This window comes from Centruroides sculpturatus, unplaced genomic scaffold (assembly GCF_000671375.1).
Source record: "Centruroides sculpturatus isolate CEXI.00-Female unplaced genomic scaffold, Cexi_2.0 scaffold146, whole genome shotgun sequence".
In the NCBI taxonomy this organism is placed as follows: domain Eukaryota; kingdom Metazoa; phylum Arthropoda; class Arachnida; order Scorpiones; family Buthidae; genus Centruroides; species Centruroides sculpturatus.
Window position 1 is genome coordinate 644,797 of NW_019384292.1, and position 14,308 is coordinate 659,104.

The 14,308-nt window shown below is 32.5% G+C and overlaps 1 protein-coding gene across 4 annotated transcripts in view; it reads left to right on the top strand.

Moving 5' to 3' along the window:
- LOC111637571 (teneurin-m-like) overlaps positions 1-14,308 on the top strand; it is a 136,877-nt gene that overhangs the window by 88,008 nt on the left and 34,561 nt on the right. For all 4 annotated transcript variants that reach the window (XM_023383428.1, XM_023384112.1, XM_023384757.1 and 1 more), the window contains 4 exons: positions 3,413-3,604; positions 6,715-6,823; positions 11,830-12,221; positions 12,828-12,926. In XM_023383428.1, the coding sequence (XP_023239196.1) occupies positions 3,413-3,604; positions 6,715-6,823; positions 11,830-12,221; positions 12,828-12,926 (792 nt within the window). The remainder of the gene's footprint in view (positions 1-3,412; positions 3,605-6,714; positions 6,824-11,829; positions 12,222-12,827; positions 12,927-14,308) is intronic.

The window sequence follows — 14,308 nt, forward strand, 5'->3', positions numbered from 1 at the left end:
CCCCTATAACACTGTTGATTTTTCCGTTTTATATGAATTCCATGTTGTACGAGTCACTTAGATTTTACAAATACGTTTGCCGGGCTGTGAACGGCTCACGTATTTATAAAATCTAAGTGACTCGTACAACATGGAATTCATATAAAACGGAAAAATCAACAGTGTTATAGTATAATTGACAGAGATGGGCTTTGTGTATTTTATAACGTTATATCGAAGTTTAATTATACACTGTGATTTCCGAGCATTAATAACACAATAGAAAATTATCTTCCTTTCTACGCTTATCTACGTTATATCGGGTGATTTAGAACTCAGATATATATAAAGATTCGTTGTGTATAACGTAAACCTTATTCTCTAGATGATACTTAAATTAATTTTTATTTTTTAGCTTATTAAGATGTTTAAATAAGACTTAGAAGTTTCATCTTATCTGTAGACACAGCCATTTGGACGTTATAACAGGATGTTACTCTATGTTTTCCCTTGTGTATTTGCACACGCAGTTCGATTTCGGCTGACAATGCCCTAAAGAATTACTCCCTCCGAAGTATTCTTTCTTTTGAAGTTTCTCTGATATTTATGTCAATATAAAAAAGAAATCTTTGAAACTGTATTCTTTGTAGTTAGAGTTGTATGCTATGTGATTATCTGGATGAACCCATGGGATCTTTATAAACTTCCTTATTTTTCTAAACTTTATAGAGACTTATATAAATTTTCTAAATATATAAAATGTATCTACGTTAAGAATTTATCTTCTTTAACCTGTATTAATTAAGTAAATGGCTTTCTTTAGATAGAAAATTACGTTTCTTTCGCTTCCTCTCAAATCTCCGAGGGATACTTTTAAGAGAAAAATGCTACTCGTAATAATAAAATCAAAATATATGCTGTAAAACCTGTTCGAAACGGAACCCGAGTAAAACAGAACGCAGCTATTTTTTTACCTTAAAAACCTGTTTAAAACGAAAACTGAATAAACGGAGTCATTTTTTTTTATGTTTAACTTGTTGAAAACGGAACCTGGATAAAAAGAAAATGGTAAAAATAAAAAGATTTTTATTTTGAAAACCTGTCTAAAACGGAACGGGACGATTTTCTATATTAAAAAACCTGTCTAAAACGAAACAGGACGATTTTCTATATTAAGAAACCTGTATAAAACAGAACGGAACGATTTTCTATATTTAGAAAACCTTTTTAAAACGGAACCGAGCGACTTTGTTTGTTAGAAAATCTGTCCAAAACGGAACGGAACGATTTTCTATATTAAAAAACCTGTCTAAAAAGGAATTGAGCTATTTTGTGTAAAAAACCTGTCTAAAACGGAACGGGACTATTTTCTATATTAAAAAACCTGTATAAAACGGAACGGGACGATTTTCTGTATTAAAAAACCTTTTTAAAACGGAACCGAGCGATTTTGTTTGTTAAAAAATCTGTCCAAAACGGAACGGAACGATTTTCTATATTTAAAAAACCTGTATAAAACGGAACGGGACGATTTTGTTTGTTTAAAAACCTGTCTAAAACGGAACGGAGCGATTTTATACGTTAAAGAAAACCTGTCCAAAAAGGAAACCAGTCAAATATTCGATACCGTGCGAATCGGTTCACACAAGTTTTACCGTATCTTCGCCTCTGTTTATAATAAATGAATAATTAAACAGATTATTTTAAACAATTTACACAATTTTTAAAAACGAACACAAAGATTAAACAGGAGAAGAACAGAAAATAAAGTAAAAAAAAAAAAAAAAATTACAGAATAAAAATTCGCATACAGAAAATTCAAGAGAAAATTGAGTTCTTGAATANTTTGACTTGTAGATGACTAAATTTGACTGTGGAGCTGGCTAAATTTGACTAGGAGCTGGCTAAATTTGACTGTGGAACTGTTTAAATTTGACTTGGAGCTGACTAAATTTGACTGTGAAACTGTCTAAATTTGACTGTGAAACTGTCTAAATTTGACTTGGAGCTGACTAAATTTGACTCGTAGAGCCAGCAAAATTTAAACCAGAGCCAGCTAAATTCGAATGTTAGAGTTGAAAGTAAACAATCGTAACTCCAACAAATGACTAATTTAAGAATTTATTCGGGTTCATTAACGAAACGAAGAATATTCTCCGATTACCAATTAAGTGTTCAAATTGTTAAAAGGGACATAATTAATTGTTATAACATGATTGACGACACGGATGCTGCCGAGCAATAAAAGAGTTTTACACTGGGCCAAGTAATTTTAATCGAAAGCACTCTTAATGCTCTGATTACAGTTTAACAGGACTTATCTTGTCACATAATATAATCCTAGTCTCTACGATTAGTCATAATTAATACTTCTATGGTAACAAACGTGGTATCAGTTGATGAAAACGAATTCCAATATCTCAGATGCAAATTAAATCACCAAAAAGAAATATTTGATCAAACAGAAAGGGGAATCCTTTTACTACTTTAATTATATTCAAACTTGAAATTTTAGTGTTCTAATTAAACTTTAAATAGTCTTCATATCTTAATTTATTCACCAGCCAAGATTAAAAATTCTCTTAAGTAAACAGGGATGTACGAAGACACGTGATTCCAAAGATGTTACGTTCTGGTAGAAAAGTAATATATATATAGCAGCCGTGTTTTAGGGGTTTTTTACAGCTTAAAACAGTACCGAAAAATTTGTAAATCGACTTTTTCTGTTGCGGAATTGATGGCAGTTTGTACACAAAAGTGGATGAGGTAATTACGTTACACGAAATTTCTATGGTGGGGTAATTTACAGATTCGTTTTCTCTTTCACATCATTCACAATTTTACCGTAATTTTACATTAATATAAAGTAAATTTATCTAAGTTTCGGTGACTGGCATACGTCCCAATTGTTTAAAATCATTTAATTTTCTCTGACAGTAAATTACACGTCACCAGACCGGGGGAGGTAGTTAGAAACTCGTATCTAACAGGCACCTTATTAGTAGTTAGGGGATATAATTTTATTTTCTAGTGTGAAATTACAAAATATAAATTACACTTTATAATAATTCTGGTGCTGTTAAATATTTAAAAGAAAGAAAAAAAAAGTCTCGAGAAGGAAATCTGTAGAAGAAAACTGCGGTTAACAAAAGGAGTATAATAAATGGCACACAAGTAACTACATAAGTTTTAATTACAGGCATCACCCAGTCGAAAATGCTTACTTATAATCGAGTAATTACTAATTTAATTTCATTACGAATCTATAGAGGGAAACTATAACCGAGTATTAAATGCGCACTATATACATCGTTAAATATATCAATGAAGCGGCACAATGAGATGAGAAGAGACTTTAATGGAGCTGGTCCGTTTCCAATGAGTGGACAGAGGAAACTGATTGTGCTATTAATTGCTTACTTCCTGTCAACAGGGTTCCCGGACAGTCCGCCAGAGCCTGCACCCCCACCGGCGGTACCACCTCGTTCTGTGCATTCTGTGCATCACATCGATACCACTTTGGGAAGGAGGCCGAGATTGGGATATTTGGAGAGCGAATGCGAATCGGAACCACCCTATTTACCCACCATGCTTTCGGGAGCATTCACTAGTTACGCCTCTGAAGGTGAGTGAACACTTAAAATTTTAATATAATAGGGCGGAGTTCCTCTATAACTAGTGTGTTTTAGAAGCATTTTTAATGAAAATTACTATTAATTTCGGGAATGAAATTTACCTTTAAATAAAAATTATGATTGTTTAGGAATGAAATTAACCACTTACTTAATAGTAATCTATGATGGTTTTTTTTATTATGGCGGTGTACACGAGCGATACACCGTGTGCGTGTTATATACGATAATATCATGGTAATTCATAAATAAGGTAGTAGTACATGAAAAACTAGTTACATTAAACGATTTTTATGGCGAATATATTTAAAAACTCGTATAAAATCGAGTTAAATCGATCAAAGAATGCCCGTTTTTTTTTAAGTTAAATTAACGAGTAAGCCATACTTTAATACGAAAGTTCTATAACTTTTATGGGAATATTTACGCGCAGAATAGATAAATATAGCGAGGAAACGACATAAAATAAATAAAATTATGGAAAACGCGTGGTAATGTAAACAATAAACGTCATTTAAGAGACGTGGTATTTAGGAAACCACTTTAGTTGATGGTAAGTCATTGAAGAAGTTGATTACGATTTTGCATGTTGCTAGAAATATTTATGTTGCTCCGTGTTTAGAATGCAAATATAACTAGTAAATAGAGCAATTCAAATTTTAGAGAGTTTTATTTTTAAAAAAATATCAAAAACACTAACATATTTTTTACATTTATAAACCAATTTGAAGGTATTTAAATGCTCTTTTTTTTTTTTACTTTCCCGGCCGTAAAATAACAAAGGAAAAGTATGGCCATCGGTTAAAAATGACCCCCTATTCAAGATTTTTACATTTTTTAGACTCTTATAACGATGAGAAATTCTAAAAATTGGAGGTTTTTTCCCCGTATGTATGTGTTTTTTCGGTAGGCACGATTTTATTCACCGAAATTTGAAGCTTAATAACTCTCGTGTCTTTTGTCGAAAATTTATGAAATTTTGCTGGAAGGTTTATGTATTAAGTGAAAATTTTACTGGAGATTTTTATGAAAATCGGACAATTAGTTCGAGAGATATACACCCTTAATATCTCCCGAACTAATCTGAAGACTTATAAAGGTAATGGTAGCAATTATTCAGGATGAAAACAAATAATAAATGCTAGGAAAGTTTAGCAGCAATGTTTTCAGCCTTTTTCTTTTTTATAAGCGATTAGGAAGGGGAATTTCATGTTTATATTGCCATTAATTTAGGTAAGAGAAAGATGCGGATGATAATGATTTTGGAAAATGATAATGCAGATGGAAGCGGGATGTTAAATTATTAACGATAACAATACCTTGGTTAAGTATTGATGATTAATTGCCGTGACGATAGAAGGTTTAGCAGTTACAGTTATTATGAAGAGTTCAAAAGGTAAACAATCATCATTAACGTTTGTCGAAATGATTTTCGTAGTTAAAGATGTTTTGCGGTTTGATTTAATTGTATGACGTAACAGAGAAAACGTATAATTATTCTTCACTTCGATTTTGTTACGCAATAAACTGTAACGTAGCGAATAATGCGGCTATTCACCTTTTATTTTGGATAAACAACTGGCCACACGAATCATTATTCATTTTTGTTTGTGATAAACCACGTCTGAACCACTCCGACTGATTAAAATCAAACTTTCCACTTTAAATTCCTTTTCCAATCTACTAAACTTTTTAAAAAAATTAATTAGAAATGTTAACTGGACTTTCTTATCATTCTTTATTTGTTTTCATCCCTAATAATTGTCATCATTATCTTTGTAAACCTTCGGGGATATTAAAGAAGTGGGCCATATCTCCCGAAAAAATAGTCCGATTTTCCTAAAAATTTCTAGAAATATTACCCCCAAACACATAAACCTCTCCGAAAAGTTTCAGAAATTTTCGACAAAAGACACAGGAGTTATTAAGCTTCAAATTAGATGAATAAAATCGTCTCCTCCTACACATTAACATTAATATATACATAAACCAACCCCCATTTCTGGACATTTCAAGGTCCCTCGAGTCTAAAAATTTAAAAATATTGAGGAGGATCATTTCACGATCGATCACACTTTCCCTCTGTTATATAACAGCCAGAAAAGTGAAATTCTTCATGATCTTTTTATAGTTATCCTGCGAGGTTGAGCATTATTTAGGCTTTTATATTATTTAAAAAAATCTATAACCTATTTAAAGGCGAATAATATTTTAAAATGTATCTACATCCCGTCTTTTCTAAAATACAGTTAATGATGCTAATTCCTTTGCTCCACGTCATCATTTCTTTCACGTGGACAGAGAGAGAGAGAGAGAGAGAGAGAGAGAGAAATTCTCCTGATCCTCCTAGAGATGAAAAGTGGAAGAAAACAAGATCTAACCATTTTCCAGCATATGTAGAGTTGAATAAAAGGAAGAAGAAGAAGAAAAAAAAATTATTGGAATAAATGGAATTATTGAAGAAGTCGAAACGCTTCCGTTGTTTATGGAATAAAGAAAGATCTGCCGTTGCTGCTTAACGAAGCATTTCTCTTCTTACATTCCTTTGGATAGCAGTTCCGCTATCGTTGTTGCACGAAAGAACCATGAATCAAAAGAAGGCAGCTGCACAGAATGAAGTTAAAACACGCACTCTTCGTGTTACAGAAATATTTAATCCTTAAAATCCAGCGAGAATTCCTACAAAATAATATATAATTTTAGAATTTTTTTTTCTTACGTTATTTTAAGGACACTTGATTCTTTAAAATATAAAATGTTTTGTAATTCATTTATTTTTTAACTGGCTAATTAAGAAGTTAGATTAACAGTTACCTGAAGGATTCAACTTGTTAAGCTAAGGATGAGGAGCTTGTTAAGCTGAAGAAACATTCTGTTAAGCTAAATAAGGAGGAATGAAATTGCTTCAACTACACGCTAACTGCAAAGCTCTACCATTAATATAACACAGATCCATTTCTCCCTATACAGCACCATGTTTTGCTTGTAAACATGAACAGTTTCAGACTTATGGGACACCTCATCGTGTATAAATTTGCACCGTAATCTACTTAAAACGTTTCTATTATTCTTTCAATTAATAATATACCTTTTTCTTCTCAAGATTTGCCATCTGTAACGCAAACTGTTACACTCGTTGCCAATCCCGGTTCCGTATCCATAATTGAAGAATCCGAAGAATTAAAGAAACTTAACAGAAAGGACGGCGAGAGGTATGTAGAAAATTATTATTTATTCTTTTATTTAATTATTATTCTAGGATTAATTTCATTTAAGATGATATCTAGTACCAAAAAAACACACACACACACCTGTGTAAACCCGAAAATAAAAACTTTAACTAACTTAAACGGCGTTAATAACGAGATAAACAGTTTAAAATAGCAAGCAACGAGTTGAGTGACTTTCCCGGCAAAAATACTTAAAATTGCGTATGGGTGCCATCTGTTATTGTATTTTATTTTAAAAATTTTTGTATTATTAATTATTATAAAACGACAAATGCTTAATTTTGAGCATAGAGATTACTTTTTATATAATAAAAAGAAAAATTTAAGTGTTAATAACGAGTATACTCTTCATTAAGTTCGACCTCTCTATCTCCACACCATCTTGACCTTTAACCGCTAAAATTTAACAGCATTAATTCGTCTAATACACGAACCTCCATGCAAAATTTCAGAAATTTTCGACAAAAAGCGCAGAAGTTATTAAGCTTCAAACTGAATGGATACAATCGTGCTCTCTAACACACACTAACAATCATACATACAGAAAATCCCCATCACAATACACACACTAACAACTATACATACAGAAAACCCCCATCGCAATACACACACTAACAACTACACATACAGAAAACCCCCCATCACAATACACACACTAACAACCATACATACAGAAAACCTCCAACACACACACACACTACCATACATAGAGAAAAACTCCTCAATTATCCTGCATTTCTGGACGTTTCTGGTCCTCTAAATGTAAAAATTTTCAGGGTCATTTTCTGACCTAACCCATACATTTTTCCAGTGTTATATATAACAGAAGTGAAAGTAAAAAATACACAAAAATACCACCAGACAGTATATCTTCATTTCCCTCTTTTTATCTCTGTATAAATAAGGATTATATATATATATATTATTTATAAATTCAATTTTCTGTAATTCAGTTACAGAAAAAATATATATATATATATATATTCCAGAATCGTTTTAAAACGTCAGAAAATCTTCAAAAGTATTTTAGGAATTGTCAAGAACTATAACGTATTCAAATAGGATAAAATTAACAAACTTGACACACGAAAGGAGCAAATTTATATTTTTGAAGTGTGCCCGTCTTCATTTTCCATTCAGTTCATTTACTGCTTCATTCCTAATTCCATTTACGAATGCCGTGTTTTCATTTGCATAACTCTTTCATTAAATCTGCAAGCATATATGCCAGTGTCTTATCCTGGTTTGTGACTGGTTACATCACACTTGTCTTCTATCGAGTGTGTGCATTCCCTTGCAAACATTACGGTTCCTTGACAGCTTTTCTATTAAATTGATAACTGAATTGGGATTAAATTTCTATTCTTGAGTAATGTTTGTGTGTGTGCAAAGATTGGAAATTCCAAATAAAAGAAAGAACAGGAGAAGAAAGAAAGAAAAAATTTATATATATATATATACATATTGTATTGTTTGTTGATGGATTTCTGTATAAATTTCAATTCTTCTTGTAATAAATTCTTTAAAATTCTGATATATTTTCGACGTCTCTCTTCATTTTCTCTTGATGTGTCTACGTTTTTTTCTAATATATTTTTGACGTTTTATTATTTTTATTATTCTTCTCTTGTTAAATTTTTAATATTTTTAGATTAATCGAATTTTTTTTAAAGTGGATAAACCTCGGTATAACGCTTCCGAAATTGGAACTGTGTGTAAATAACAACGGTGACTACACACGTCTAGTGTGAAATCGTACATTTAGTACAGTCGACCCCCCCTATAACACCGTTGATTTTTCCGTTTTATATGAATTCCATGTTGTACGAGTCACTTAGATTTTACAAATACGTTTGCCGGGCTGTGAACGGCTCACGTATTTATAAAATCTAAGTGACTCGTAGAACATGGAATTCATATAAAACGGAAAAATCAACAGTGTTATAGTGTAATTGACAGAGATGGAGCTTTGTGTATTTTATATTTAAGAGGGGTAACGTTATATGGAGGTTTAACTATATACACTGTGATTTCCGAGCATTAATAACACAATAGAAAATTATCTTCCTTTCTACGCTTATCTACGTTATATCGGGTGATTTAGAACTCAGATATATATAAAGATTCGTTGTGTATAACGTAAACCTTATTCTCTAGATGATACTTAAATTAATTTTTATTTTTTAGCTTATTAAGATGTTTAAATAAGACTTAGAAGTTTCATCTTATCTGTAGACACAGCCATTTGGACGTTATAACAGGATGTTACTCTATGTTTTCCCTTGTGTATTTGCACACGCAGTTCGATTTCGGCTGACAATGCCCTAAAGAATTACTCCCTCCGAAGTATTCTTTCTTTTGAAGTTTCTCTGATATTTATGTCAATATAAAAAAGAAATCTTTGAAACTGTATTCTTTGTAGTTAGAGTTGTATGCTATGTGATTATCTGGATGAACCCATGGGATCTTTATAAACTTCCTTATTTTTCTAAACTTTATAGAGACTTATATAAATTTTCTAAATATATAAAATGTATCTACGTTAAGAATTTATCTTCTTTAACCTGTATTAATTAAGTAAATGGCTTTCTTTAGATAGAAAATTACGTTTCTTTCGCTTCCTCTCAAATCTCCGAGGGATACTTTTAAGAGAAAAATGCTACTCGTAATAATAAAATCAAAATATATGCTGTAAAACCTGTTCGAAACGGAACCCGAGTAAAACAGAACGCAGCTATTTTTTTTTTACCTTAAAAACCTGTTTAAAACGAAAACTGAATAAACGGAGTCATTTTTTTTTATGTTTAACTTGTTGAAAACGGAACCTGGATAAAAAGAAAATGGTAAAAATAAAAAGATTTTTATTTTGAAAACCTGTCTAAAACGGAACGGGACGATTTTCTATATTAAAAAACCTGTCTAAAACGAAACAGGACGATTTTCTATATTAAGAAACCTGTATAAAACAGAACGGAACGATTTTCTATATTTAGAAAACCTTTTTAAAACGGAACCGAGCGACTTTGTTTGTTAGAAAATCTGTCCAAAACGGAACGGAACGATTTTCTATATTAAAAAACCTGTCTAAAAAGGAATTGAGCTATTTTGTGTAAAAAACCTGTCTAAAACGGAACGGGACTATTTTCTATATTAAAAAACCTGTATAAAACGGAACGGGACGATTTTCTGTATTAAAAAACCTTTTTAAAACGGAACCGAGCGATTTTGTTTGTTAAAAAATCTGTCCAAAACGGAACGGAACGATTTTCTATATTTAAAAAACCTGTATAAAACGGAACGGGACGATTTTGTTTGTTTAAAAACCTGTCTAAAACGGAACGGAGCGATTTTATACGTTAAAGAAAACCTGTCCAAAAAGGAAACCAGTCAAATATTCGATACCGTGCGAATCGGTTCACACAAGTTTTACCGTATCTTCGCCTCTGTTTATAATAAATGAATAATTAAACAGATTATTTTAAACAATTTACACAATTTTTAAAAACGAACACAAAGATTAAACAGGAGAAGAACAGAAAATAAAGTAAAAAAAAAAAAAAAAATTACAGAATAAAAATTCGCATACAGAAAATTCAAGAGAAAATTGAGTTCTTGAATATTTTAAAGATGTTTAACAATTTCTTTCCTTCTTTGTATGAAGAATTTAAGACTCGTAAGCAATAAAAACAATTCCTTTTATTTTTTTTTCTTATTAAACAATGTAAATAGATGCTAGCTAGTTTCTGTATCGATCTCATGGATTGGTTACTTTTAAAATAAAAGAAAAAAACGGCATTTTATTGGTTGGAATTACTCTAAGTATGGAGGAGGATCCGATAAATCAAACTTGTTCGCTTTTCAATAATTATCCGGCAGTTTACCGGAAGTAGTTGTAGTTGCCAAGAAGAATTACCATTTATCCTGCAGTTTTCTAAGTTAAATAGACGAACTGTGAATATGTCAAGCAAACATTACGACTGTTTTGTCAAACGACCGGTTTGAAAAGACAATTGAGACGGTCATTCCTTCTCCGAACGTCGTTACCTAAATCACTATCAATGATCTGAAACGGGATGGTTTTATTCACTCGACTGAATTCAACAAGGGCCAAGTGTGGTAAAATACCTTCATTGTTTTCTACGTGCATTACAGGAATGGTCGTATATAAATATTACTTCTTCCACTTGTAAATTGAGAAATATACAGTATATATATATATATATATATATTTTAAATCCCTCGTAACACACGGAATTACACATTAATTGTTGGGAAAAAGAAACAAAAGAAAAAAAAACACTGTGATTAATCAAGGATGCGGAGGGAAGAAGGGAAAAAAAAGCCTTAATGTTATCATCACGTGATCGGTGCAGTTGCGTGTCTTAACAAAGTTTCGCTTGATGAGAAGGCGAGATCTTGTGTTTGAGTTTAAAAGGGAACACACCTGACAAAATGATGCAATTAGACAAATGGCTACTTGAAAAAGTGATGAAAGAAAGTGCCGCTTCTAGTGATAATTGCTTTTAATCTCGGTTTTAATTACTAACTTTTTTGCTGGTTTATTTAAATTTTTTTTGTTCTTTTTATGTTTGTGTGTGTGTGTTAATGAAGAAAAAGTTATATTTTTTTGAAATAATAAGACGTTCCGTCCGTAAATCCGAATGTATCACGACACTAGATTGGTAGTATGTCTCTGGAGCCATCATTATACTCGACTATTCTTCACGTTACTCGTACTGTTCGAGTGCTAACTTTTCAGTCAAAAGAGTAGCAACACCAGTTCATCCTCTCACGTGATATATTTGCACGCGAAAGATGGGCGTTACGCCAAGTTCTACTGCCCTCTAATCAACTGGGTTTGTAGCAGATATCAGCATTACCCGCCTTCCGATATTGGAAAGAAAAGTTTTACCACTTTCCATTCGATATCGAGCGAATGTCATCGATTCCCCTTTGCAAAAATTAATAATCTAAACTTCCCTTTACAGATTGTACGGTCAACAAGTGCAGATACCCGATGCCTTGAATAACGCTTCTAAATCCGTTACCATAGCGACATCATCCAATAATCCGGTTTCCAATTCATCCGAAGGCCCGACTTACAGTAATCCACTTCCCGTATTTTGCAATACACCGAGTTCGACTACAGGTCCCATGGTACCTGTCACCAATTGTGTCAATCCTCAACTGATCCAGGCACCGACAGCGCCCTGTACTAGTAGACCACACTTTTCTACTTCGGCCTTCTCTGCATCGGTCATTTCACCTTCCAGATTCCATTTGAGGAAGTCCTGCCTTCACAAATGCTCGTGGAAATGGGCCACCATCGTTCTTATATGCGTTACAATCGTCATGACGGCCACCATGACGTATTTTGCAGGTAAGTCAACCCTCCCCTTTTCTTTTTTTAATTTTCGGAAAATTAATCGCTTACGTACGTAACAAAATAGAAAAGTTTAAAGAGGAATTTTGCCAAACTCATCGAGTAATGGATATCAAAGGACTGGAACATGTCGTAACTGCTCATTGAACCAAAAACAACAAACAATAGAAAGAGATATATAACTTATCCACTTGATCTTGATAAATGTAATAAATCAAATCAATAAGGAAAATCTAATCAGACCAAATAGCTTCACTTTAATTCAATCTGCTTTAGAATAGATGACGTTGCACTTTTGCAACCATCTGTCTCACGGTCGATTCTTTCCCCCTTCTCGTAATGCGCTACACCCAAGCTGCGCTACACACTACAGTTACGATTATCCACGCTTTCACGGTTAATCGATTTATAGCTTAAGTATCTATATATCAATGACCTGTTAACTCCATATGCCATGAGAGATATATATGGCCTTCATTTAAATTTTTCACGCTGAGAAATTTACTTCGCTCTTTAAAAACCCCACTTCTTACACCACTCCATTATTTTCTATTTTTATATAAGGCTATTTAATTATAAAATGACTTTTTTTTTCTTTTTCAGCCATGAACTCGCTAAACATCACTCCAGAAACCAGTAAACCGTGTATAGTTGTGGATTCTGTAGAAAGTGCCACGAGATATCCTGCCACTATATCTCCGAGTGAGTTTTCCTTATACCATTTTAAACCCTTTTTTCGACCTTCAATTGACCTCTATAAGCGGTTAGTGTGAAAATTTAATAAAATCACTCGCTAAACACTGCGTATAGATGTAGATTCTACAGAAAGTACAGCAACATATCCTTTGAGCCAGTGGCACGTCATGGGGCCCAGGCAAATTAGAATTAGGAGATCCCATGTAGAATATTGACTTTAGACATTTATCTTCTAAGGAATTATTTAGGGAGAATCCCCAATATTTTCGTTGGTTTTCTTAACGCCACTTCTGATAGGTTTTAATTAAATTCTGTGCTACTCCAGTGCACCGAAGACGGCCTCGGCTCCGCAGTGCACCGCGCGCCAGCACCATATCTGCTCTGAATTTAAATTTCTATATTCTTACAGTTTTAAAAGATTGGTTTGGAGCCCCCTTTTATTGGGACCACCAGACAATTTCCCTTTTTACCCCACCACTAGTTTTTCCCCCACTTTAAACCATTTTTTTTTATTATTTTCGACCTTCAATCGACCTCTATAAATTCGCCAGTCATCAGTTAATTTTAAATTTAACAAAAGCTATTAAATTATAAGAGTCTAGACATAAAAATTTAATTAAAGTAACCAATATACCATTTAATAAAAATAATTAATTCGCTCGAAAATGGAGAAACAAAAAGTAAAAGAGAGGACGGGAGGAAGAGAAAAAGGAGGAAGGAAAAAGAAAAAAAGATAAAATGGACTTAGTCTAATTGGTCTGTCAAAACTTGTACAAACAAAAATGGATAAGGAGGATGGAAACAATCCATGCACATTCTGATATTCCATTAGTTGGGCAATTTGCCAAATATACTTAGAGTCAGATTGCCACTTAATGAGTTTAATGAAAACAGCTCGAATTATTACTGTATATGTCATCTAAGTGGGGAGGCATGCAACTCTTTACTTTTGCTCTTACATCAATAAATACAATTCCGGTAAATTATTCTTTGTCGTTTAGTTTCTTCTAAATTCCGATTTAGATTAAAAATTTTGGCGTCAACATTTCGACTTAATGAAGAATATTTTTTTTATTTTATTCCCCCCAACATCCGATGCTGTTTTCCTGTATATTTTTTTTTTCTATTGTGGCCCCAATTCATTAATTCCGTGGTCTCCACGACAACACAATTTCTTCTGGAATTTATTGGATGAATGTTTTACTTCTTTCGTCATCAGTTTTCCACGTAATTTATGACGTTTTGTATCCTCTCCGATTTAATATAGTTAACTTATAAATTTTTCTTTCAATAAGTCTTTATTGAGTTTCATCTTGTTTAAGGGTTCCTTTATTATTAAGTGTTATTTCTCTGTTTGATTTCTGTGAAAGATTATTCGAAAGTGTTTT